Source organism: Anolis carolinensis, chromosome 3, assembly GCF_035594765.1.
Source record: "Anolis carolinensis isolate JA03-04 chromosome 3, rAnoCar3.1.pri, whole genome shotgun sequence".
Lineage (NCBI taxonomy): Eukaryota > Metazoa > Chordata > Lepidosauria > Squamata > Dactyloidae > Anolis > Anolis carolinensis.
The window spans coordinates 54,024,566-54,051,600 of NC_085843.1; the positions used below are offsets into that span (position 1 = coordinate 54,024,566).

The window sequence follows — 27,035 nt, forward strand, 5'->3', positions numbered from 1 at the left end:
CCCTCGCCACTTTCACAGTACACAAACAACCAAATGCATACTAAACATAAAGACAACCATACAACAGACATTCAATACCACCACTACCTCAACAAGTTCTCACCACCACCACCAGATAACGCCACAGCAACGCGTGGCCGGGCACAGCTAGTATGTATATATATATATAATGTAATGTGTGTTTTATTATGGAGTAAACAACAAAACCACTGAACCAAATCACACCAAATTTAGCCACAAAAGACATAGTCATCCAAAATATGTTTTTCAAACAAAAAAACCTAGAAAAATAAAGTCCAAATTAGAGGAAGAGGAAAAACTCTTGCTGCCAGTTAGAATGGTAGGTTCTGCCCACTTCATTTCCTAGCAACCCCCAGGGCCAAGGGAAAGCCAGGGTTCAGTTAGGCCGCTTCCACATTGCCTATAAAATACAGATTGTCTGATCTGAACTGGATTATATGGCAGCGTAGACTCAAGGCCCTTCCACACACTTATATAACCCAGAATGCCAAGGCACATAATCCACAGTATCTGCTTTGAACTGGATTATCTTGAGTCCATACTGCCATATAATCCAGTTCAGTGTGGATTTTATACAGCTGTGTAGAAGGGGCCTCACATAATCCAGTTCTAAGCAGATAATATAAGATTATAAATATAATATATAATAATTGCTGTGGTATAATAATACACAACAATATAATCTTTAAAATCAGGACAGTAAATAAAGAGCAACACTCTGAAAACAGAGGAATTCCAGAAAGGAGACAATCAGGGCCAGCTAACACCTCCCAACAAAGGATTCCCCCAGGTAGGAAGCAGCCAGGCTTTAAAACTGCAAGGCCATTAAATGCTAATCAAGCTGGCTAATTGCAACATTCATACTTGCTACACTGAGACTATTCATTGCTATTCAACCTGGCCAAACAAGAATTCCACGAGGTAGAAAGCGGCCAGGCTTGCAAGCAGCAAGGCTATTCAGTGCTGTTCAACCGTGCCAACCAAGATTTCCTCTAGATAGAAAACCCTCAGGTTTTGAAGCCACGAGGCTACTCCTCCCCATTCAACTTGCCCAAGGAAGGATGCCCCTATATAGAAAGTGGCCAGGCTTTGAAGCAGTGAGGCTATTCAGTGCAATTCAAATTGGCCAAAAAACTATTCCGCTAGAACGCAAGTACCCAGCCTTCCAAGCAGCAAGCCTATTCCATTGTATTCCAGCTCACCAAACAAGGATTTGCATAAGAAGAAAATGGCCAGGCTTTGAGGCTGTAAGGCTATTCACTGCTATTCCACCTGGTCAACAAATGATTCCCATAAGCCACAGCAATGCGTGGCCAGGCACAGCTAGTAACATTATAATTGTGTAGTGTGGTGGGGCCTGCAGCAGGAAATGATATCAAATAATACTTTAATAACTGTGAGAGGTGTTCTTTATTTTCAGAACAAATAGCTGGGAAAAGATGCTAAAATGCAGGAGAATGGAAGTACAAGTGGCCAAAATGAGATCCCATTCAATGAAATGCTTCCAGAGTGTGTGGTTTTGATTTTGGTTTTGGTTGTGGCTTTGACTGTGACTGTGACCTTTTCGGGGGCTGCTGCGGTCATTCTTCCAAACCCTGCTCTCGATTCTTGCTCCAAAACGTTGAGTATGACTTGTGTTGGCTCAGCAGCTATGTCTGGAGGATTCTTGACATCACAGAAGTAAGTGCCATTGTCTTCAGCCTGGATATTTTCCACTATGATAGATGCATCGCTCATAGTAAAATTTCCATCCCATCTGGTCCGGCCACTGAATTGTGTGCTCTTCCCAGTATATTCCTTCCCATCAGAATAGTAGAAAAACTGTAATCACAAAAGCAAATACATTATATTCATATTAACATTAATTTGTTGCTTCTTCCTTCAACATATTTGGCTAGGTTTTCCAAAATTTAGCTGACTGCATATAACTTGGATTCTGCATGCTGAGAGGAGGATAGCCTGAGATGTTGGTAATCACATCATCATCTTACCTTTGGCTATATTAACTTTTGGAAATACTCTGAGTTGCTGCACAACACTGTGTGCATTTACTGAGATGATGAATCCTACAATGTTTAATTGGGATTGTTCTCAGTATGTTTGGGATTGCACCCGAAGGCTCCAGCAAGTATGTTTTACCTGAAAAATCAGAATGGCAACTACATATGTTGTCGAGCAAATTTGGGGTTCGTCTCTGGAGCAGGGGCGAACCAATGCCCTCCAACCGCAGGATTCGATCCTGGCCAGCGGGGGGCGGAGCGAATTAAAAATCCTATTTCCCACAATAATCTCACCCAGATCTTGAAGAGAGAGAACCGAGTTGCTTTTATTTCGAGTCAGCTGACGCGGATGCCAAAGGCGCTCTACCTTGAGTGGCCAAGCTCTGAGGCTCAAGGGAACAGCCATTCCTTATTGTTCACGCAAAATGCCTTGATTGAGACCTTTTAAGTGTGTGTGATTATGTGCCTTGATGACGAAACGCTGGGGTCATGCCAAGGTGACATTTCCTATTTTAAAAGTTCATATATGAGGCTGTCAGCTCACCACAGCCGCTCCTGAATGAACACACGAGACTCTCTGTGGTATCACCAGGAACTTTTACTGTAGGAAACATGAACATCAGAAAAGCCAAGAATGGGAGGCTCCGGCCAACCCTCCTTTATATACCCTCCCCCTCATTTGAACAGTCTCTTCCCGCTCAGTAAAACCCCGCGCAAATTCCCCGCCAAGTCCATCAGCCGTTTCTCCTCCGAGTCCTGGGACGCAGGTGTCTTATCAATGTCAGTGACCCTGAAACTCAGAGCCACATCCAGGCTCTAGTAGCAGGGTTCTGACATGGCGTCCTCCTCCCCTTCGTCCTGGAAGGAAAAGATTAAACACAACTATTGTTCTCCGCTGTCCAGAGTTCCTTTATACTTTTTTAACAGGCTGCAATGGAATACCGGGTGTACCTTTCCTAGGTCCTTTGGTAGCCTCAGCTCATAGGTCACTTCGTTTATTCTTTTTGCTACCCTGAATGGCCCTATATAGCGTGGAGCCAATTTCTTGGATGGGAACCCCAATTTCAGGTTTTTTGTGCTCAGCCAAACCAGATCTCCTTCGCCCAATTTGTCCCCCTCTCGGCGCCTACGATCCGCAAAGAGCTTGTACTTCTTTTGTGTTTCCCGCAATGCCTCTACCACGGTTTGCCACCCTTGCTTGATTTTGGCCGGCCATTCCTCGTCGGTCTGGCCCTCCCCTTCCTTCCATTCGGGTAGCCTGGGGAAAGGTGCCACCTCCTGTCCGTATACTATTTCGAATGGGGCACGACCTGTGGCCGAATGTACGGCCCCGTTAAAAGCCATCTCAGCAAACGGAAGAAGGTCCGCCCAATCATCCTGTCTATAATTGGTGTACATCCTTAAGAATTGGCACAGTGTCTGTTGGGTACGTTCGACCCCCCCGTTGGTCGCGGGATGAAAGGCCGAGCTCAGGTTCCTTTCTGCTCCTAACAGCTGTAAGAATTTTCCCCAAAATTTTGCAGTAAATTGGACTCCCCGGTCACTAATTATCTTGTCGGGACACCCATGTAGGCGATATACATGCTTCACATACAAATCAGCAAGTTTTTCAGCTGAAGGGAGTTTTGGCAGAGCCACAAAGTGTGCCTGTTTTGAGAATAGGTCCAATATTGTCCAAATGTATCTGTGGCCTCTGCTGGGGGGTAGTTCGCCTACAAAATCCATGGCTACGCATTCCCATGGCCTCATGGGCTCCACCACCTTCTGCAATAGCCCCTGGGGCTTCCCCGGTGGTGTTTTTCCCTCTGCACATAATTCACACTGCGTGACGTATCCCCTGGCGTCTTTCCTCATTCCGGGCCACCAGCATTGTTTGGCCAACAGTTTAATAGTCCTGGTGGGGCCTAGATGACCCGCACCCTTGTTATCATGGTACTTCCTTAACATTTCTCGTCTTAAACATTCAGGAATATACAATTTCTTATTTACAAACACCAAATCCCCACACAATTCTCCCTTTTCTTTGTTTGTTTGTAACCATTTGTCCATTCCATACGCTCGCTTCAACTCTTCCTCCCATATTTCTCCTCCCCCCGTGGAAATGGCAGTACGTTTGTTTTCTTTGGCCGCTTGTGCTCGAGTTAGTACTGCCAGGCCCCATTGCTTATCAAGAAAAATACTCCCTTCAGATTCCTGAATTCCTCCCCCGTGCTGAGGCATCCGAGAGAGAGCGTCAGCGAGTATATTATGTTTCCCCTGGAAGAATCTGAGTCTGAAATCAAAACGGCTGAAATATTGGGCCCATCTAATTTGCTTCGCTGATAGTTTACGAGGGGATCTTAGATACTGTAAATTTCTATGGTCAGTCCACACCTCAAACGGTGTTCCACTTCCTTCCAGAAAGTGTCTCCAGCACTCTAGTGCTTTTAGAATCGCTAAGGCTTCTCTCTCCCAAATCGGCCAGTTTTTTTCTGTATCGCTAAACTTTTTTGACAGATAGCCACATGGCTTCAGGTTCCCCCCCTCGTCTTTCTGTAGCAGAACTGCCCCATATGCCCGGTCTGACGCATCGCAATGTAATACAAAGGCTTTAGACATATCAGGGTGCTGTAGGACAGGCTCCTCAGTAAAACGCTTTTTAAGGGCTTCGAAAGCTTCCTGGCATTCTATTGTCCAGGTCAGTTTGGCCCCTGGGGCCTTCACTTTGGCTGTTTCTCCCCTACCTTTAGTCTTTAACAAATCCGTTAATGGCAAAGTGAGGCGCGCAAAGTCCTTGATAAATGTTCTATAGAAGTTTGCGAACCCTAGGAAGGATTGCAGCTGCTTCCGTGTTTTGGGGGCTTCCCACCCCCTCACGTCTTCTACCTTCGCAGGGTCCATCGCCACTCCCTGGGAGGAAATCCTATACCCCAGAAAGTCTATCTGGTCTTTATTGAACTCGCACTTGGCAAGCTTCGCATACAGTTTTGCTTCTCTCAACTTTTGCAGGACTTCCCTGACTAGTTCTATGTGTTGCTCCTTAGTCCGAGATACTAACAATATGTCATCTAAAAAAACAAAGACTCCCTTGTACAACAATGGATGCAACACTTCGTTGATTAATTGCATGAACGCGGCGCCTCCGCCGCACAAACCGAAAGGGAGCACACGATAATTGAATAATCCGAATGCACAGGAGAAGGCCGTCTTCCACCTGTCCTCTGGTTTAATCTGCAATTTATGGTACGCTTCAATTAAGTCCAATTTAGTGAATATCTGTCCCTCCGATAACTGGGCGATCAAGTCCTTCACTAAAGGTAGGGGGTATTTATTTCCAGAACTGATTGCATTCAGGCCCCTGTAGTCAATGCAGAGCCTCAGCGTTTGGTCCTTTTTGCGCCTGAACAACACAGGCGCCCCTAGAGGGGAATTTGAAGGCTCTATGAAACCCCTCGCTAGGTTTTTATCAATGTATTTTCTCAGTTCCTCCTTTTCCCTAGCCGACATTGGGTATATTTTTGCCTTAGGAAGCTCTGCTCCTGGGACTAGCTCTATCTTCACTTCAACTCTCCGCTTCGGTGGGAAACTGTCTGCTTCCTTCTCATCAAATACGTCCACAAAATCCCGATACTCTGGGGGTAATTTATCTGCCAGTTCTGCTATCCTGATAGAGTCTTCCTCCCCCCTTTTCCCCGGCTCCCTTTCCACTTCCTGGCTCCCTCCTTCCAACTTCATCCTGAAGATCATGCTCTTATCCTCCCAGTTGATTTGCGGGTTGGCCTGCCCCAGCCATGGCATGCCTAGTATAACATTATAGCTGGCTATTTGTGATATCACAAATGACACCTTTCCTTCCCAACTCCCTATCTTACACTTTACATCTTCGGCACTGTACTTAGCTAATGATCCCGATGCTGTGGATCCGTCCAACTGCGAAAAAGCTATTGGGGATTCTAGGTTCGTTCTTTCGCATCCCAATCCCTCGGCTAATTCAGGGGAGATGATGTTCCTGGAACATCCACAATCCACAAATGCTTTGCAGGTTGCTTGTTTGCTGCCACTTTCCAGCTGAATGGGGACCACTATCATGGCTTTGTCCTGACTTACCAACCCCCCCGAGTGGTGCCTCATCGGTGGTTCTTCCTCGGCGCGTTTCCCTGCCACGGCTCTTGGTTTGGGCGGGCCTCCGCCTTCCCCTTTTCTCTGCCAGCACTCGGCAGCCCTGTGGCCCAAACGGCCGCACACGAAGCAGCCCCTCCTGCTGGTGCTCACGTTCCCTGTCGGCTCCGTTCTCCTCCCGGCTGGGGTTGATCCCTCCTTCCGGCTCCCCTCTTTCAACACTGCACCAATGGCCCGTACCCGGCTGGATTCCGTTCTAAAAGTGTGGGCATTGTCCTCCATATAGCCCCTCACCGTGGTCAGGAAAAAATCCAGTTCAGAGGACTCTCCCCCAAACTCGATCCTTAGTTCCTCTCGTCTCGGTAGGGGTCCCTGTGGTGGCAATCCCCAATTCTCCGCCCGTCGCAAGCCCCCTTGCGGGCCAGTGGGCCCCGCTGCTGCTTCCCTTTGTCCTGTGCCACGCCCGGCATTCGCCAGGGGCACCAGGGTCTCAGTTGGGAGCGTAGCCGGGATTCTCGGAGGCTTTTCCCCTTCGTCGTCACTCTCCTCCACCCGCGTCAGGCTCGTTTGGATCTTGGGCCGGGCACCGGGCTCCTTTCGCATTTCCCTTCCCTTCGGTGCTGGGAGGTCTGCAAAGCCCTGGCTGCTTCCCATGCTCACGTCCCACATTGAGCTAGCCCGGAGTTCCCTTCCTCGCTCCGGCTCCGCCAAAACCGCCAGGCGCTCCATCGCCCTCGACATCACTGCCAGGGTGGTCTCCATCGCCGACATCCTCTCCTCCAGAAACACCATCTTTTGCGGGCCTGGGGAAGGTGAACCTTCCTCTCCTCCGGTGCTATCTCCCCGCACCACTCCGCGCCTCTGGGTTACCCCATTTGGCTGGGCATAAGCGGTGGATGACGCCAGGGCCGCCAGCTGGTGGAACTCAGCGTCCGTCTCGGGAGTGGCCCTTTCCGACCTTCCTCCTCCGGCGCCCAAGAGCTCTTCATCCTCCACTTGCATGTTACACCTCACCGCTACAGCGGGATGGTGTCCGTATTCTTGGCTTAGTGTCAGCTCACCACAGCCGCTCCTGAATGAACACACGAGACTCTCTGTGGTATCACCAGGAACTTTTACTGTAGGAAACATGAACATCAGAAAAGCCAAGAATGGGAGGCTCCGGCCAACCCTCCTTTATATACCCTCCCCCTCATTTGAACAGTCTCTTCCCGCTCAGTAAAACCCCGCGCAAATTCCCCGCCAAGTCCATCAGCCGTTTCTCCTCCGAGTCCTGGGACGCAGGTGTCTTATCAATGTCAGTGACCCTGAAACTCAGAGCCACATCCAGGCTCTAGTAGCAGGGTTCTGACATGAGGCATTTTGGGAAGGGAGACATATAGAAACACATAGAATACATTCATAGAACCAGAACCATATTGCCCACTCCCACCCTCCCAAAGGTCCAGCATGAGTTCATGAAGTTTCATAGGAAAGTCCAGAATCCAAGGGAAAAGACAAGGGGTTTCATTTGAATGTCCACAGCATGGTCAAGCCAGCCAGGGTTCAGGGCAAGGAGGAGCTGATGGAGACTTTGATCATAGCCTGGGGCAAGCCAGTTACACCCAGGTCAATGCATATTTGGCCAAATTTCACAGCGAGGTCACTTTGCTTCAATATATATATATATGGAGGAAAAGACATTGCACAAGGAAATAATATTGGAAAATGTGTGTCAAAGGGGATACAGGAAAAGCAGATAAGCAGAAGAATATATTTCAAATTTTTGAGAAATAATGGCAAGATTGTAAAGCATGTGGTTTAAAATTGGCTTTTTCCTTTGCTAACTCTTTTGTCTGGATAAACAAAAAGGGAGTGCTTTTGTTTGCGAGTCACTGGTTCAGGAAAGGATTAGGGGAGTTGTTATCTCTTGCCTCAGGCTAAAAGGTCAAACACCTTTTGTGCCGGGATTTTAGTAAATCACAGTAAACAGTAAAATATCTCAGTTATCTTCTGCTATAAATATACGAAATATAGGATATAAAGCCTTGATTTTTGAACTGTCTTTTACAAAGTCCTGGGGGGATCGATCACATTCCCCCCTTTAGGGCTTGGAAATGGCTATGAACATTTCCCAAAGCCCCGACATTTCACTGCATCCAGGGCCTCTGCCTGGGCAGATCAGATTGTGCCTTTTTTGTTGGAGGGCAGGAGCTGATGAAAGCTGAGATTCGGTCAGTGGTGGGTGATCACATGGTGTTGAAGCAGGTGTCCCATGGCCTGGAGTCATAGGACATGGGTGAAGATAGAGATGGTGACGAGTTCAAAAGTTATGGAGGCTTTGGGTAGTCAGCGTGGCGCGTGTGGAGGTCCTGTGCGGGTCCCCAGTGGAGAAGATGACGATTTGAAGCACGTGGTAGAATTTTCCCACTTGGCCACAGGCGGCGGTCTTTAGGCCTCCTGGGGGCGCTGGCTTCTTCTGGCTGTCCCCCCCCCCTTGGCAATTGGGGAGGGAGGAGACTGGGCACAGCTTTTATCACACTTCACAGCACGGTGCTTCTTGGTGACCGCAGGCAGGTCCAGCACTCCAACAGGGGAGACAGAAAAGATGGGATAGAGAGTACCTAGGGAAACTAAGAAGGAGAGATTATAAGCCCCCACTCCCTCCCCGGGTAGGTCTGGTTAGGAGGGAAAACTTTCTCATACCTTGTGAAGGCTGCAGCAGTCCTGGGGTTCTTCTTTGGCACAGCTCTGGCAAGGGCAGGACATCCTTCCTTCATGGTGGTCACTGGTAGAATCCTGTTTACTTCTTCTGGGACATCTTCTGCCATGGCGGCCAATTCTGTCCCCTGTTGATGTCATGAGGGCCTCCTTGGCAGCGTCAAAGGCAGACCTGCACCCAGTAGTCCTTTGCCAGGGCAGAATCTGGCCAGCTGGAGGGCCCCATGCGGGGGTCTGGCTATAAAAGCCTGTCATGTGCAAGAATCCTTTCAGCAGTGTCTTAGTCTCTAGCCCCTGAGCCAGGCAGATGGGGCTGCTTCCCCCGTGGGGGTCTCAGATCAGCCCCAGGTGGGGCTGTCTCTTCTGGGTGACTGGGGTTCCGGGCTTACCGTCACAGGACCATCTCCAGTGGCCTTTGGGCTCTAGCTACTGCATGAAATCCACAGCACACCCCCAGACCCATCACCCAGATCTTAAAACTGTTCATGGTGGCAGGTATGGATTATGGGTCTTCCAGTCTGATGTTCTCAGTCAGGTGGTTGGGTCCGGTCCTCTGGATCTCTTCAGCTGTGCCAGAAGGTCCCCTAGTGACTCTGCAGCGCCTTCCTCATATTTAAAAGCAGTTAGAGGGATTATTAAAACATTCACATGCATGCACTCAGGGAAAGGGAGGGAGAAGGACCCGGAAGGAAGAAAAGAGGTTGTTAGGGAACTGTGAGAAGTGAAAGAGTTCCTTAACTATAGAAGTAAACCAGGATTTTGACTGTATGTTTTATAAGGAGGAATGGGGATGCTGGGAGTCCTCTTCACAGGGGAAGGAAGGGGGAGAGAAAGCTTTGTAAAAGGAGAAGGTTGAAGCACATTTTGACCTAGGAAAACATGAAGTGGAGGAGAGAGAGAGAAAAAAAACTCACATAGAAAAATACACCCTTTCTGAGCTTCATATGCATTCATATACATTTAAGGAAAAGAAAAAGAAAGAAAACAGTAGGAAATTATCCTAAGATACAGGTAGTGTTAATAATAATAATAATAATAATAATAATAATAATAATAATAATAATAATAATAGATCTCAAAAGATCTCAGCCGGCATTTGGAAACCATAGACATTGACAAAATCACGATCTGCCAACTGCAAAAGGCCACCCTGCTGGGATCTGCACGCATCATCCAAAAATACATCACACAGTCCTAGACACTTGGGAAGTGTTCGACTTGTGATTTTGTGATATGAAATCCAGCATATCTATCTTGTTTGCTGTGTCATAATAAAATAATAATAATAATAATAATAATAATAATAATAATAGTAATAATAATGAAATCCAGCATATCGATCTTGTTTGCTGTGTCATACAATATAATAATAATAATAATTACAGTAGAGTCTCACTTATCCAACTTTCGCTTATCCAATGTTCTGGATTATCCAACACAGTTTGCCTTTTAGTAGTCAGTGTTTTTGTAGTCAATGTTTTCAATACATTGCGATATTTTGGTGCTAAATTCGTAACTATAGTAATTACTACATAACGTTACTGTGTATTGAACTGCTTTTTCTGTCAATTTGTTGTAAAACTTAATGTTTTGGTGCTTAATTTGTAAAATCATAACATAATTTGACATTTAATAGGTTTTTCCTTAATCCCTCCTTATTATCCAACATTTTCGCTTATCCAACATTCTACCGACCCATTTATGTTGGATAAGTGAGACTCTACTGTAACTTTATTTTTGTATCCCGTCTCCATCTCCCCAAAGGGACTTGGGGCAGCTCACATGGGGATATGCCTGATCGACATGGGTTAAAACACAATCAGCAAATTAAAAACATTATATCCACATAAAACAACATCAACAGCAGTAATAATAATTACTGGAAATTCAGAGGGTAAGAATTTGTGCATAGAACTCTGGGTAGGGCTCATTTGATGGTGTCAAGCAGTCATACGTATGGTGGAGAGCCATATCAATAAACCACTGAAGCTTATAGGACAAGGGACTGTGATAAGTGCAGTGGCTGATAGTGAGGTATAATTGGGCTGAGTATCTTGTGAGACTACTTACTCAAAGGCACACCGGAACATCCATGTTTTTAGGTCCTTACAAAAGGTGGACAGGGTGGGTGCCTGGGGAGAGAGTTCCAGAGCCGAGAGGCCACCACTGAGAAGGCCCTCTCCCTCGTTCCCCGTCCCCACCAACCGCGCTTGAGACAAACGTGGAAGCAAGAGGAGGGGCCTTCCCAGCAGATTTTAGAGCCCGCATGAGTTCATAGGGGAGAATGCAATCGCAAAGATAAGTACATTCCTGTGTTCCTGTTGTCTCACTTCAATTTGTAATTTTGAGTCATTTGCAAGTCGGATGTTTGTAACTCGGGGACTGCCTGTAAACCAATGGCAATTGACCTAGAACTGATTTGTGTTTTTGTTTTTATTGTTATGATAGTTGGTGCTCCAGATTCATGGATTCAACTATCCACAGCTTGCAAATATTTCCTTCCCCTTCCCAAACAAATTACAGAAGCAAACATTGATTTTTGCCTATATATATATTTATACATCAATCACCATTTTGCAACACCTTTGCATATAATGGGACTTTAGCATCCATGGTGGGGCCTGGAGCCAATCCCAGGAGATACCAAGGCCATACCCCGTTGTTATTAATTTATATCTTGCCTTATATCATAATATCTCTGGATGGGTTACAATAAACTCTGTTTAATAACAATTATTATATAAACACTATTAAAGTATTAAACAGCCAAATATTTTATAAAATAAAAGTCTCAAACCATGTATGTATAAAAATTTAGATAAAATCATTAGACCCTGGAGGCTATAATAAAAATAGATGGCGAAAAAAACATTCTTCAAAGGGACTGGAGGCAAAGCAGAAAGAGACCAGGGAAGCAGGATAGAGAAAAATGGATTGTTCACATTTTATAGTATCATAGAGATGGAAAAAACCACAAGGGTCATGCAGTCCAGCCCACTGTCATGCAGGAACAACAGATATCAATAGACATTTAATCCAATAGACATCAATAAGATGTTTGTACACGTGACACATTTAAGGAGTACTGTCGAAACGTTGCCCACTTTACTGACCAATCCATATTCATATTTACCTCAGATATCAGCTCTTACCGTCATGGGACGAGCGGTTGACTCCGCGTGCTGAAAGCTCCAAGTAACGGAGGTTGCAGCGCTGATCTCCTCTGTGGACGAGAAGGAGCATGGAAGCTTTGCATCTGTCCCAGTCTTCAAAGTGAGTTCATTTGGCAGGCCCATTTCCATGACTAAAACATCTTCTATCGAACCACAAGATGCCAACTGTGTCCCTTTCCAAACAATAAAATTAAATAGTTAAACAAATGCAGCAACTAGGCATGAAGTACCTTGCTTGTAAATGAATTTGGCTTTTAGATATTTAGCTCTGCAAGAGAGGGCACCGTGGTTCTCAAAAGCTTGTTCCATCTTGCTGCACCTCCCATAATGTGCCTATGTTGACAAAAGTGGATGGGAACTGAAGCCCAACAATATCTGGAGTCAGATCCATTTCAATGTGTTTCACTTACGAGATATAAGTAGCAATGTCCAAGCTCTGAGACAGAAAGCTTTTACTAGTGAGAAGAAATACAACAGGTTGATAGATAATACGAGCAGAAACAAGGAAATACATTTTTAGTTCTCAGCAATCATTTATGGTTGTTTTACTCCTCCTGTTCAATCATCATCATCATTATTTATATACCACTCTATCTCCCTGAAGGGACTCAGGGTGGTTTCCAACATAGGTAAAATATTCAATTACCCATACAAAAACATGTAACACAACCATAATAAAACATCAACATTATTACTGTGACACAACATACTAATGCAAAATTAAAACCAGTTCAATACTGGTTCAATTTCACCTCCCTGGCACTGATATTTAAAGGCCAAACACCACAACACCTGAAGATGCCGTACCCTCCTATCTGCTTCATCCCAGGTCTAGTAATGAAAGACCCTCCTTGTCATGACAGCTTAAATAGAGCATTAATTTCTAGAGGCAGCAAACAAGAGGTCTAAAAATTGAGAAGCCCTGTTGCCTTGGTATCATTGCAAAGATTCCCAAGAGGTATCATGCCATTTATTATGGCAAACCAAATGTTGGATTAGATGGGGGGGAAAAGAGCTGGCAACATACTTTTAAAAGTCTGGTGAGATTATCAGAATTCTCTGCCAGAGAGTGTTTACGAGTCAAGCTATCCAGAAATATGTTTACTAACAGACATCTTTCAGTGTTTCTGGGTGCAGTGCTACATAAAATTTCCAGAAAAGTGCAAATCAAAAGCTTGAGGACAAGGAATAAATCCCCTATCAGGAAAGATAACATTTTGGGTATTGTACACAAGCAAAGGGCAATGTGATATTAGTATATAGAACCACGTATGCATAGTTGTCACACTTCCCATATGTTATTGATTTCCTTGACTACCATTCTAAAATAAACCCAGTTTAGAAAATTAACAGGTTACACTGCATTAATTTTTAAATTTAATGTATTTTGCATCTAAATGAGAACATACATGAATTCCTTTAAAGATTGATTACTAACTGATCAAACTTATTTTGAAAATGCACTAAGATTACACCAAGATAAAAACTTCAGTGTATGTAATCTCCAAGCAATTGCACATGTTGCAACCTTTAGGCCAGGGGTCCTCAAACTTTTAAAGCAGCGGGCCAGTCCACAATCCTTCGGACTGTGGAGGGCCAAATTATCATTTGAAAAAAAAAAAACCAACAAATTCCTATGCACACTGCACATGTCTTATTTGTAGTGCAAAACAACAACAACAATGAAAGAACAATACAATATTTGAATATAAGAACAATTTTAACCAACATAAATCTATCAGGATTTCAATGGAAAGTGTGGACCTGCTTCTGGCCAATGAGATAGTCAAGTTGTTGTCATTGTTGTTGTTGGTGTGGTTGTTGTGTACCTTCAAGTCATGTCAGACTTTGGGTGAGCCCGAGTCTAAAATTATTCATTTATTTATTTACTACATTTATTTACTACATTTATATCCCACCCTTCTCACCCCAAAGGGGACTCAGAGCAGCTGTATGTACATGAAATATATTATATTATTAGCATAGCACAATATTAGCATTATATATTACTATAGTGAACTATACCACTATACTGTAATATTATGTGTAATATATAACATATAATTAATATTATTATATTGTATTATTATTAGTATTATATTGTATAACATTATATTTTTATCAATATTATATGTATATATAATATATTATTAGCATAGCACAATATTAGCATTATATATTACTATATATTGAACTATACCACTGTACTGTAATATTATATGTAATATATAACATAATTTAATATTATTATATGGTATTATTATTAGTATTATATTGTATTATATTTTTATCAATATTATATGTATATATATAATATATTATTAAAACTGATATAAAAATATTATATTATAAAACGGAGGGCGGGGGCCAGGTAAATGACCTTGGAGGGCCGCATCCGGCCCCCGGGCCTTAGTTTGGGGACCCCTGCTTTAGGCTATCATTTAATTTCATTTTGTATAGCTACAGAAGGAAGAAATTGTATATCATCGTAAGTCTAAATTAATGTTTTAACCAAAAAAAAATCCAGTAAAGAATATTTTGAAATAGCCTTTCTTCAAAATACATCCAGTTGTTTGAACTAACATTACCCATTACCCAGAAATAAAATTAAGTTCTCGTTTTGCCTGCTTTACTATTTATTTTCAAAATCCCGTCTCTCTCCATATTATTTGTTAAATGTAAAGCAAAATAAATTATCCCCAACTCATATAAATGGTGAAAAAGAACATTTTTGGAATAATATGTTATATGTGTACAATATTATATTACACTTGCATCCTGCTCCTTCTCTGCTCCAGCTGCCCCAAGGACATGTTGTCTTTTTGAATCAGCATCTCAAAAAATCCAGTAAAAAAGACTGTCACGGTCACACTTTCGCTGACTTTTGGTCAATTCCCCTTATCAGTCTTCATTTCCCAATTTTCTAAAAAGTAGCAACTTTGGGTGTGGATATGGAGATTTTGTTCTCTGCTGAAAATCAGACCCTCGGGTCACTTGATTAGGCTAAAAGGCAGGCAAAGCAGTGGAGATAAACATTGAAATCAGCTCAGAGACTGTGTTGTCACTTTCATGGCCAGAATCACTGGGTTGCTGTGAGTTTTTCTGGCTATATGGCCATGTATCAGAAGCATTCTTTCCCGATGTTTCACACACATCTATGGCAGGCATCCTCTGAGGGGTGAGATCTGTGGGAAACTAGGCATGTGGGGATTATATATCTGTGGAAAGTCCAGGTTGGGAGAAAAAACTCTGGTCTGTTTGAGGCAAGTGTGAATGTTGCAGTTGATCACCTTTATTAGCATTTAATGGTCTTGGAAATTCAAAGCCTGGCTGCTTCCTGCATGAGGGAATCATTTGTTGGGAGGTGTTAGCTGGCCTTAATTGTTTCCTGTCTGGAATTCCTCTGTTTTCAGAGTGTTGTTCTTTATTTACTGTTCTGATTTTAGAGTTTTTTAAAAAAAATACTGGTAGCCAGATTTTGTTGATTTTCATGGTTTCCTCCTTTCTGTTGAAATTGTCCTCATGCTTGTGGATTTCAGTGGCTTCTCTGTGTCGTCTGACATGGTGGTTGTCAGAGTGATCCAGCATTTCTGTGTTCTCAGATGATATGCTGTGTCCAGGTTGGTTCATCAGGTGCTCTGCTATGGCTGACTTCTCTGGTTGAGTTAGTCTGCAGTGCCTTTCATGTTCTTTGATCCGTGTTTGGGCAATGCTGCATTTCATGGTCCCTATGTAGTCCACAGCTGCATGGTATATGGTAGACTCCTAGTAGAGGTGAGAGGGTCCTTCTTGTCCTTTGCTGAACATAGCATTTGTTGGATTTTTTTAGTGGGTCTGTAGATAGTTTAGAATCTTTATGGTGTATAGACTGAACGAAGGCAACTGAACTGAGAGAATCCTGAGACTGTCCCGTCCATTTCCTTACAACGATTATAATGAGATTTAATGTCCTGGCACCTCTTCTCCAGTTCTCAAGGCAATAGCACCATCTTCAAACGTGTGTGCATTTTCCATATCTGTTAGACAAACACTGAGAGCCAGTATAGTACAGCATACCCTAATGACTGTGCACATGCAACTATGTTATGTCTGTCCCTGAACCCACTGTTTAGTCACTTCAACTAAACTTCCTCCATGGCCATTCTGTGGCTGAAAGAAGTTGTAGAAGAGTCTGGGAATGTCTCCATAGCCAGACACAGCATTTGGTGTCTGCTGAAGTTCTCGGGAAGTGTTTGTGATGTAATTATTCTGGCTTTGGGGATTCAGACACAGTTCCCCAATCTTCCCTTGATACTTCACTAACCATGGAGTGGCTGCAACACCTAAATGGTAAACGGGAGGAACTTTGTTGCAGTGGGAGGAAGTAAGTATCAAAGCCACAGCGGCTAATATGAGATGGTGTTGTGTCTTCCAGTCATTTCTGACTTATGGCAACCATAAGATGAACATATCTTGAGGTCTTCTTGGCAAGGTTTGAGCAGATCTGAGGCTAAGAGAATGTGACTTGCTCAAGACAGAAGTACAGTATGTGCTGAGTGGGGGCTTTGAATCCTGGTCTCCAGTGTCGCCCAATGCTCAAGCCATCCCATCACACTGGTTTTCATAATATGAGACGTGTACTGGTATAAGGTGGCCTTTGTGTTTATTTAAATGGCACCTTTTGTGCCTCAGTGTTTGTTGCTTATTGTATCATGCTTAATGGCACCACATAAGATTTCCCCTGGTGACACACTCTTTGTAAGAGCACTCATGTTTTGACACTAAAAATCTCAGGACCTGGCATAGCCTTGCCAAAATTGTTCAATCCCTTAATCCCAACTAGAAAGAGACCCACTGCATCAAGAGATTTGGTAAGTCACTGCTTAGTGTGTCTACTTTTGGATTTAGTGAAGAGGGAATAATTCTTCACACATCACATCTCTAAGCTATTAAATTCATTGCTGTAAAGTACAACTGATTCATACCAACCTGAGTGACGTTAAGAAGGGATCAGTCATATTCATGGATGCTAAAGCTGGATACTAGCCATGGCTGTTATATATTACTACTCCATTAGAAGAATATTGACTAATGAGTGTTTGGGAAAATATGAATGAGGGGGTGCTTTTGTGCTGATCTTTTGCGTGTATGTGTTCCCAGCGGCATCTGGTTGGCCACAATGGAAATAAAATGCTGACAATATGGCCTTTACTCTGATTTTCCCCTTTGTTTGTTCCAGGAGACAGTAAATAATTGCCCAAGAGAATCAATATGGGGAATTGCATTTTCGGGGATAACGCTGTTTCCCTCAGAAACCTGTTTTTGGGTATATTTGACCTGCTGATTCCAAAAATGACACCAGTTTCATCCTATTGGCTCTAGTTTTTGAGATACAGAACATATACCATATACCAGTCACCATCTGCTCACGCATAAAAAAAACCAGATTACCATATTTGACAAACAAGAGCTGATGTGGTCTATATTTAATGCCATTTTATGAATCAGTGACCCAGATAATTCCAGGAACTGGTCTAAAAACAAGTCACCAAGAAAAAAAGACCTATACACACACACACACACACATACACACACACACAATTGGTTCCATATTGGTTCTCATGGGACTTTATAATCATGCAATAAGTTTACGTCTAAGGCTACTACTGGGTGTTAGCTGAGTTAGAAGCAGAATACATGTAATACTAGAACCTGGACTATTATCAGGCTTTCATGGCTGGAATCACTGGGTTGTTGTGAGTTTTCTGGGCTATATCACCATGTTCCAGAAGCATTCTCTCCTGACGTTTGCAACATTCACACTTGCCTCAGGCGGAAAAGAGTTCTTTCTCCCATCCTGGACCTTCCACAGATCTATAAACCCCTCTTGCCTAGTTTCCAACACCTCACAATCTGTGAGGATGCCTGTCATGGATGTGGACGAAACGTCAGGAGAGAATGCTTATGGAACATGGCCATACAGCCCGGAAAACTCACAGCAACCCACTGTTTAGGATTGCCCTTTTCTTTTAGGGTTTGTATGGCAGGCACATCGGGTTCGCTGCTAAAAAAAACCCTACTAAATTCTCTCAACCCGTTTACTGCTGAACTGCAGTGACCCTCCCGCATCTCTGATTCAAACTTCGCTTTCTGACAACAACTCCTTTTTCGAGAGCGAAGGGCGGCGCTGGGCGAGCAGAGGCTTGCGTTCCCACGTGCCCCGGAAAGGCGGCGCGAGGGGGGCGCGAGGGGAGCACTCACAGCGGCCGAGAGCCAAAGTCGCCAGCAGCCAAAGCGCAGGCGCGCCCGTGGGAGAGGCCTCGCGCCTCGCTGGAGCGCCACCTGCCGCCTTCCTCGAGAACAGCGCGGCCATCTCTCCGCGGGGCGGCCGAGCGGGAGGGGATCCCGCCCCCGGTAGTGACAAGACGGTGACGTCTCCCGGCCGCTCCCATTGTGACGTCACCGCCCGGCCATTGTCGGGGGCGGGGAACGGGTTGGCCGAGGAGAATTTCCGCTCAGGCTCAGTTCGGGCCCTGCCAGCCACACCCCAGTCAATAAGAAATACAGTACACATCACTTTGGGGATTGCCTTTTTAAAAATCTCTAGGCTTTTTTTATCTTTTCATTTCTTGCATTCTTTCTGCCAAAAAGGAGTTTCAAATTATGAAAAACAACAATAAATGGTCCAAAATAATAATACAGGTTGACTGTCCCTTTAAGTGCTTGATGTCAAATTGTTTCCCCATATAAATGTATGGCAATTTCCTAGTACTGTATTTGTAATCCAAATGAGACTGGCTTCCTCATATGCAGCAGCCTCTCAGTTAACCAACATCCACAGGGATTGGTAGATGCAGGATAAATATAGTTTATAAATATTAGGACTACTATGCTCCATACAGTACCATGCCATACACTGTACTTTGTGAAACTACAACTGCCCTAATTCCTCAGCACTGAGCAGCTTAAACTTTGTTGCCTTATGTACTGTAGATACACTACCACAAGCCGATGCTGAAAGCCTGTTTTTCCTCCAGCCTCCTCTTCTGCAATCTTCCCAATGCCAATGATGTTAAAAAGGTTGTAGCTGGACAGAGAACGAGGAGGAAAAGGAAAGGCTAAATTGGCAAGAAAAAAATGCCATACTTTGCAAAAAGAGCAGCCCCGGTGGTGAAGTGCGTTAAAGCACTGAGCTGGAGACCGAAAGGTCCCAGGTTCAAACCCCGGGAGCGGCGTGAGCGGCCGCTGTTAGCTCCAGCTCCTGCCAACCTAGCAGTTCGAAAACATGCCAATGTGAGTAGATCAATAGGTACCACTCCGGCGGGAAGGTAACAGCGCTCCATGCAGTCATGCCGGCCACATGACCTTGGAGGTGTCTACGGACAATGCCGGCTCTTCGGCTTAGAAATGGAGATGAGTACCAACCCCCAGAGTCAGACATGACTGGACTTAACATCAGGGGAAAACCTTTACCTTTACCTTGCAAAAAGGAGGTTCTTTTGTCAGATGTTTTGTTAACATGGGCATACCTCTTTACTGCTACCTTTTGAGTTTTTTTCCCCATGCAGTAAAACATGTGAAGCTACCGTGTTTCCCCGAAAATAAGATAGTGTCTTATATTAATTTTTGCTCCCAAAAATGTGCTAGGTCCTATATTCAGGGGATGTCTTGTTTTTTCACAATTCCTTTCTTGTACTCAATGGCTCCCTCCTCCACCGCCGAGGAAGGCGCATGCTGTGCAAAGGAGGAGGGAAAGGTGTGCATGTTTCCCTCCTTCTCCTTCACGGCACATGCACCTTCCTCGTCGGCAGCAGCTCCCTCCTCCTAGGTCTTACTTTCAGGGAACATCTTATATTTTTCAATACAGAAACCTCTACTTGGTCTTTTCAGGGGATGTCTTATTTTTGGGGAAACACAGTATATCTAAACCTTAATGCAGTTTGACACCATATGCCAAAGATGCTATTTATTTGTTCAGCCGCTACCGAATCTATGTGATCTCATGGACCAGTCCACGCCAGAGCTCCCTGTCGGCCGTCACCGCCCCCAGTTCCTTCAAGGTCAAGCCAGTCACTTCAAGGACACCATCCATCCATCTTGCCCTTGGTTGGCCTCTCTTCCTTTTTTTCCCTTCCATTTTCCCCAGCATCATTCTCTTTCCTGTCTTCTCATGATTTGAACAAAATACTTCATCTTTTCCTCTAATAGCCTTCCCTCCAGCGAGCAGCTGGGCATTATTTCCTGGAGGATGGACTGGTTGGATCTTCTTGCGGTCCAAGGCAATCCTGAGTATTGTCGAAGGCTTTCATGGCTGGAATTACAGGGTTGTTGTGTGTTTTTCGGGCTGTATGGCCATGTTCCAGAAGTATTTTCTCTCCACATCTATGGCAGGAATCCTCAGAGGTTGGAGGTGTTGGGAACAAGGCAAGTGGGGTTTTTACCCCTTCTGGAACATGGCCATACAGCCTGAAAAACACACAACAACACTCTCAGAATTTGCCTCCAACACCACAGTTCAAAAGCATCTATCATCCTTCGCTCAGATGTCCTTATGGTCCAGCTCTTGTACCCATAGGTTACTACAGAGAATACCATTGCTTTCACTATGTGGACCTTCATTACCAGTGTGATGTCTTTGCTCTTCACTATTTTATCAAGATTAGTCATTGCTCTCCTCCCAAGAAATAAACGTCTTCTAATTTCCTGGCTGCAGTCTGCGTCTGCAGTAATCTTTGCGCCTAGAAATACAAGGTCTTTTGCTGCCTCCACGTTTTCTTCCGCTATTTGCCAGTTATCAATCAGTCTGGTTGCCATAATCTTGTTTTTTTTTGTTTTTTTCTTTTTTGGATGTTTAACTGCAGCCCAGCTTTTGCACTTTCTTCTTTCACCTTGATGATAAGGCTCCTCAGCTCCTCCTCCCTTTCAGCCATCAGAGTGATATTGTCTGCATATCTTAGGTTGTTAATGTTTCTTCCAGCAATTTTAACTCCAGCCTTGGATTCGTCAAGCCCCGCACGTCGCATGATGTGTTCTGCGTACAAGTTGAATAGGTAGGGTGAGAGTATACAGCCCTGCCGTACTCCTTTCCAAGTCTTTAGCAGTCTGTTGTTCTGCAGTCTGTTCTTACCGTTGCAAATTAGTTGTTATACAGATTCCTCAGGAGACAGACAAGGTGACTTGGTATCCCCAGACCACCAAGAACTTGCCACAATATATTATGATCCACACAGTCAAAGGCTTTAGAATAGTCAATTAAACAGAAATATATATTTTTCTGAAACCCGCTAGCTTCCTCCATTATGGGAAGCCACTAGGAAGCCCTGGCCCTTGAGCACTCTAGCTGGAGGTTAGCTGTGACCAGCAGTGCTGTGGAATCTGAAGAGGCACGAATGGAAGGTGAAAAGGAGAAACATGCCAAGAGGAAGTTGCATCAAGCTAACCCTGACCGAGACTGCCTTCCACCTGGAAACCAATGTTCTCACTGCAGAAGAACATGAGGGTCAAGAATAGTTTTTACGGTGATTGTATTGCTATTGCATAGTATCATCAAGTCTAATTTGTTTGCTATTTATTTATTTGCTACATTTATATGCCGCCCTTCTCACCCCGAAGGGGACTCAGAGCGGCTTACAAATTAAATTTACATACAATATTATATTAGTATAGTACAATACTGGTAACAAATTACTATATTGTACTGTATCAACATATTGTAATATTATTAGTAATATTACATGTAAAATATGATATATAATTAATATTATTATATTGTATTATTAGTATTATATCGTATTACAATATAATATTATGAATATTATATGTATATACAATATATTATAATTATTACATATTGTAAATTATATTGTATATATATATTTATATATAAACACACACACACATACATATATAAAACTAGCATAGCATGTTATTGCGGATAGGGGCCTCCAGCTGATGCTAATGTGTTTTATTCGATTATTGATGCTGTTTTTACCTGTATTTTACTGTGCTTTTATTTGGTTTTGGGCTTGGCCTTGTGTTAGCAACCACGAATTTCTAAAGGGAGATGGAGGTGGGATAGAAAAATACAATTATTATTGGCACAACGACGTTGTATGACACAGCAAACAAGATCGATATGCTGGATTTCGTTTCACAAAATCACAAGTCGAACACTTCCCAAGTGTCTAGGACTGTGTGATGTATTTTCGGATGATGCGTGCAGATCCCAGTAAGGTGGCCTTTTGCAGTTGGCAGATCGTAATTTTGTCAATGTCTATTATTTCCAAATGCCGGCTGAGATCTTTTGGCACGGCACCCAGTGTGCCCATCACCACCGGGACCACCTGCACTGGTTTCTGCCAGAGTCTTTGAAGTTCAATCTTGAGGTCCTGATAGCGGCTGAGTTTTTCCTGTTGTTTTTCTTCAATGCGACTGTCACCTGGGATGGCAACATCAATGATCCAAACCTGTCCGAATTTTTAGCACTGATATCAACATGGAGTTTGGTTTGGACAAATGTTTGACAGTGGCATTGAAGAAGGGAAAAATAATTGAAAGTGAGGGCATCAATATGCCCAATGGCCAAACAATAAGGTGTCACCAGCCAGAGGCCTATAAATATCTGGGCATATTACAGCTGGACAACATCAAGCATGAACATGTGAAGACTGTGGTCAGTAAAGAATACACACAAAGGGTCAGAAAAATTCTCAAAAGCAAGCTCAATGGAGGCAACACCATCAAGGACATAAACACCTGGGCCATACCTGTCATAAGATATACTGCTGGCATTATAAATTGGACACAGGCGGAACTGGACAATTTGGACAGAAAAACAAGAAAACTCATGACCATTCATCATTCACTGCACCCTCGCAGTGATGTTGACCGGCTGTATCTGCCTAAAAGATCAGGGGGCAGAGGACTCTTGCAAGTCAAACAAGCAGTCAAAGAAGAAGAACATGCCCTGGCAGAATATGTAAAACAAAGTGAAGAACCTGCTTTGATTGAAGTCAAAAATCAGAAACTCCTCAAAGCACAGCAGACAAAAAACCATTACAAGAAAACCGCACTACAAACTAGAGCTGACAGCTGGCACAACAAAACACTGCATGGAAAGTTCCTTGACAAAATTGAAGGAAAAGCTGATAAAGAGAAGACCTGGCTCTGGCTCACGAATGGGACCCTGAAGAAGGAGACAGAAGGCCTGATCCTTGCAGCCCAGGAGCAAGCCATCAGAACAAATGCAATCAAGGCCAAGATCGAAAAATCAGCTGATGACCCAAAGTGCAGACTGTGCAAGGAAACCGATGAAACCATTGATCATATCCTCAGCTGCTGTAAGAAAATTGCACAGACAGACTACAAACAGAGGCACAACTATGTGGCCCAAATGATTCATTGGAACCTATGCCTCAAGTATCACCTCCCTGCAGTTAAGAACTGGTGGGATCACAAACCTGCAAAGGTTGTGGAAAATGAACACGCAAAGATACTGTGGAACTTCCGAATCCAGACTGACAAAGTTCTGGAACACAACACACCAGACATCACAGTTGTGGAAAAGAACAAGGTTTGGATCATTGATGTTGCCATCCCAGGTGACAGTCGCATTGAAGAAAAACTATTATTATTATTATTATTATTATTATTATTATTATTATTATTATTATTATTATTTAATAGGGCCCCACAGTCACCTAAGTATCCACTGCCAGGACACTGCACCTGGAAGACAATCCTACTCAGACAAGGAGGGATCGCCTAAGTATATAAGTAAGTAAAGTATTGGCAATTTGGTCTCTCATTCCTCTGCCTTTTAGAAATTCAGCTTATACATCTAGCAACTCTCTTTTTATGTGTTGCTGGAGTCTGCCTTGCAGGATCTTGAGCATTACCTTATGGAAATAAGATCCGGGGTGCCCTTGTAATTCTAGCCAGAGATAGGCATGCAGTAAAATAATTTATCCAGTCTAGGGTCATTTTATTAATTTCACAATTTGAATTTAATCATGCAAAATAAAGCAAAATCCAAAAATTTTCAGACACCTTTGCTTTCTGATGGCTCAGTGTGCACAAACTTTGTTTCATGCACAAAATCATTACAATGTTGTGTAAAATTACCTCCAAGCTTTGTTTATAAGGTGTATCGGCATAAATGAACTTGTTTACACTTGGATCCCATCTATAAGATGTATTATGTAAATACAGTAGAGTCTCACTTATCCAACATAAACGGGCCGGCAGAACGTTGTATAAGCGAATATGTTGGATAATAAGGAGGGAGTAAGGAAAAGCCTATTAAACATCAAATTACATTATGATTTTACAAATTAAGCACCAAAACATCATGTTTTACAACAAATCAACAGAAAAAGCAGCAATGTTATGTAGTAATTACTGCACCAAAACATCACAATGTATTGAAAAGATTCACTACAAAAACATTGACTACAACAGGGTAGGAAGGTTGCCGGTTAAATGCCATTAATTAAATGACGCAATTATCTAGAAATCAAGATGAAAAGAAGTTCCAAAAAGGAGGTAAAACCCACGTTTCCTGAAAATATGAAAAATGAAAGAAGACAAATACATCAGAGTCCTCTAGAAGAACGGGAAGCAGCCTTTTAAGGTGGCTCGTTGGTCTAGGGGTATGATTCTCGCTTAGGGTGCGAGAGGTCCCGGGTTCAAATCCCGGACGAGCCCGTTTTTTAAATAATAATAATAATACACCAAGAATCAAACCAAAATCACCATTGCGTTTATTTGACCACACCCCAAGCATTTCGATAAGCATTATCTGGTTTAATTAATATGAATTCATATTTAAATGCTTTGTGCACATCTATTTGTTGTGAAAAATAAATCCTTTGGCATGACTAAATAAAATAGTTAACTTCTGCTTAATAACCTTCCTATTAAAAGCCCAAAGTAGCATTAATGACCTTTGATGAGCATTATTGTTTTTGCATAATTGTTATTATTATTATTTTGCATTATTCCCAATACACATTGTCCTTCTTTCCAGGAAGAGAGGATTCTGTGCCTGGCAATTGGTTCTCCCGTCTACGTTCTCCTGCTGCATAACCCGCTTAAGGAGCGGAGGAATGAAGCATAAAATAAATAACACCCCCCAAAATTGGAGGGGAAACCACACTTTTAAGAAGTCCCTCCATTTTAAGCGGGCTCGTCCGGGATTTGAACCCGGGACCTCTCGCACCCGAAGCGAGAATCATACCCCTAGACCAACGAGCCGCTCTCGACTAGCTCCTCCTCAGCTCACTTCTTCACGTTTATCCCGCCCTATTGCACCACGCAAGCACTGCACTGTCAAAAGCATCGATGGATGTGAACACCCCTTCATCTGAGGAGAAATGGTTCCGCCCACAGTCTTGGCCATACCATTCCACGGGCCTCTTCATTGAATACTCCGAAGAGGGAAAATGGGAGATACCACTTCGCAGGGCTCGGCGGGGGATTCTTTCCCCCTTCTGTTATAGATTATAGCGTTTCGCCCAGGATGAGAGATTCCAGATTGGAGCAATTCCTTTCTTTTGGGTGGGAAATCTACAAAATCGGATTTTTCCTCTTTACTTAATTGTTTCAGGCCGATCCCTTTCCGCCCTTCATTCATACCTGTTCATACAAAGTCAATTTAGGACAGAAATTGTTGACACTAGTCCTCCAGGTTTCTGGACTTCAACTCCCAGAAGCCTCTGCTCTCTCGGCCGATGATCATGGATGCTGGGAATTGAAGTCTAAAAAACCCAGAGGACCAGAATTTTGGCAAAACACTGATTCAGTGTAACCTGAGCAAATGGGTCATATTCCCGGATGTTACCAGTCTCCCTCCTGTTCTCCTTGGGGGTCCTGTGCCTTTAAGAGCTGCATGGCTGCCAGGGACAACAAAACAAACACATTTCCTTGCAAGTAGGGCAAATTACAGAAAGCATCCACGTGTCAATTATTTTATGCCCACCAGGGAATAATTAAATGGATGCAAACCAATGACGTGCTTTATTTAGGTCACCAAGCATATATAAAACACACACATATATACATATACATATACACACATACACACACGTATATATACACATACACATACATACATACATACTGAAGCATATACATGAAGCATTCATGCATTACAAAATTGTCTCTCCATCCTGATGAAAATGCAGGATTTGTTCTGTCACTGTCAGCCTCCATCTCCAAACTATTTTGATAGCTGTACGATGTCATTATAGAGATTTGTGGAAATTTAATTAAATGTAATTAATTTCATTTATTAACTGTTTTCAGAACTGTTTCACCCCAGAGCTATATATTGAAGACGTAAGGGAAAGGGATCTGGGTTGCTGTGAGTTTTCTGGGCTGTCTTGGCCATGTTCCAGAAGCATTCTTTCCTGACGTTTTGCCCACATCTATGGCAGGCATTCTCAGAGGTTGTGAGGTATATTGGTAACTAGGAAAGTGAGGTTTATATATCTGTGGAAAGTCCAGGTTGGAAGAAAGAACTCTTGTCTCCCAATCCGGATAGATACCTACATAAAAATTCCAATTATCACCCAAGTCAAAGAAGAAGCACAATTAAAGCTCTGGCAGACCATGCAAAAAGAAACTGTGAACCCCACCTCCTCCAAAGTGAACTGAATTACCTAGACTGGGCTCTACAGGCCAATGGAGACTCCACCGTAGACATCAGAAGAGCTGCAAGGCCAAGAACAAGCCGTGAGAGTAAAGGCAAAGATCCACCCAAAGTATTCTTACCATACATCAAGGGAACCACTGGCCGCACAGGGAAGCTGATGAAGAAACACAAACTACAAACTATCTACAGACCCACAAAGAAAGTCCAGCAAATGATCCGTTCAGCAAAGGACAAGAGGGTCCTCGCACCTCTGCAGGAGTCTACCATATACTATGCAGCTATGGACAAGTCTACATAGGGACCACCAAACGCAGCAGCGATGCCCAAACACGAATCAAGGAACATGAAAGGCACTGCGGACTAACTCAACCAGAGAAGTCAGCCATAGCAGAGCACCTGATGAACCAACCT

At 43.5% G+C, this 27,035-nt stretch overlaps 1 protein-coding gene and 2 non-coding genes across 3 annotated transcripts; 1 reads left to right on the plus strand and 2 right to left on the minus strand.

Annotated features, from left to right (window-relative positions):
* Positions 1-1,407: 1,407 nt before the first annotated feature.
* Positions 1,408-18,391, minus strand: LOC103278389 (myelin protein zero-like protein 1). Its single transcript, XM_008107716.3, has 3 exons — positions 18,233-18,391; positions 11,972-12,165; positions 1,408-1,842 (listed from the first exon to the last, which is right to left on the minus strand). The coding sequence occupies exons 1-3, from the start codon at positions 18,342-18,344 to the stop codon at positions 1,438-1,440; spliced, it is 711 nt and encodes a 236-aa protein (XP_008105923.2). The 5' UTR covers positions 18,345-18,391; the 3' UTR covers positions 1,408-1,437.
* A 6,213-nt stretch (positions 18,392-24,604) lies between these two features.
* On the plus strand, positions 24,605-24,676 carry trnap-agg (transfer RNA proline (anticodon AGG)). The gene has a single exon. It is a non-coding gene; the product is annotated as a tRNA-Pro (tRNA).
* A 477-nt stretch (positions 24,677-25,153) lies between these two features.
* Positions 25,154-25,225, minus strand: trnap-cgg (transfer RNA proline (anticodon CGG)). The gene has a single exon. It is a non-coding gene; the product is annotated as a tRNA-Pro (tRNA).
* Between the last annotated feature and the right edge of the window lie 1,810 nt (positions 25,226-27,035).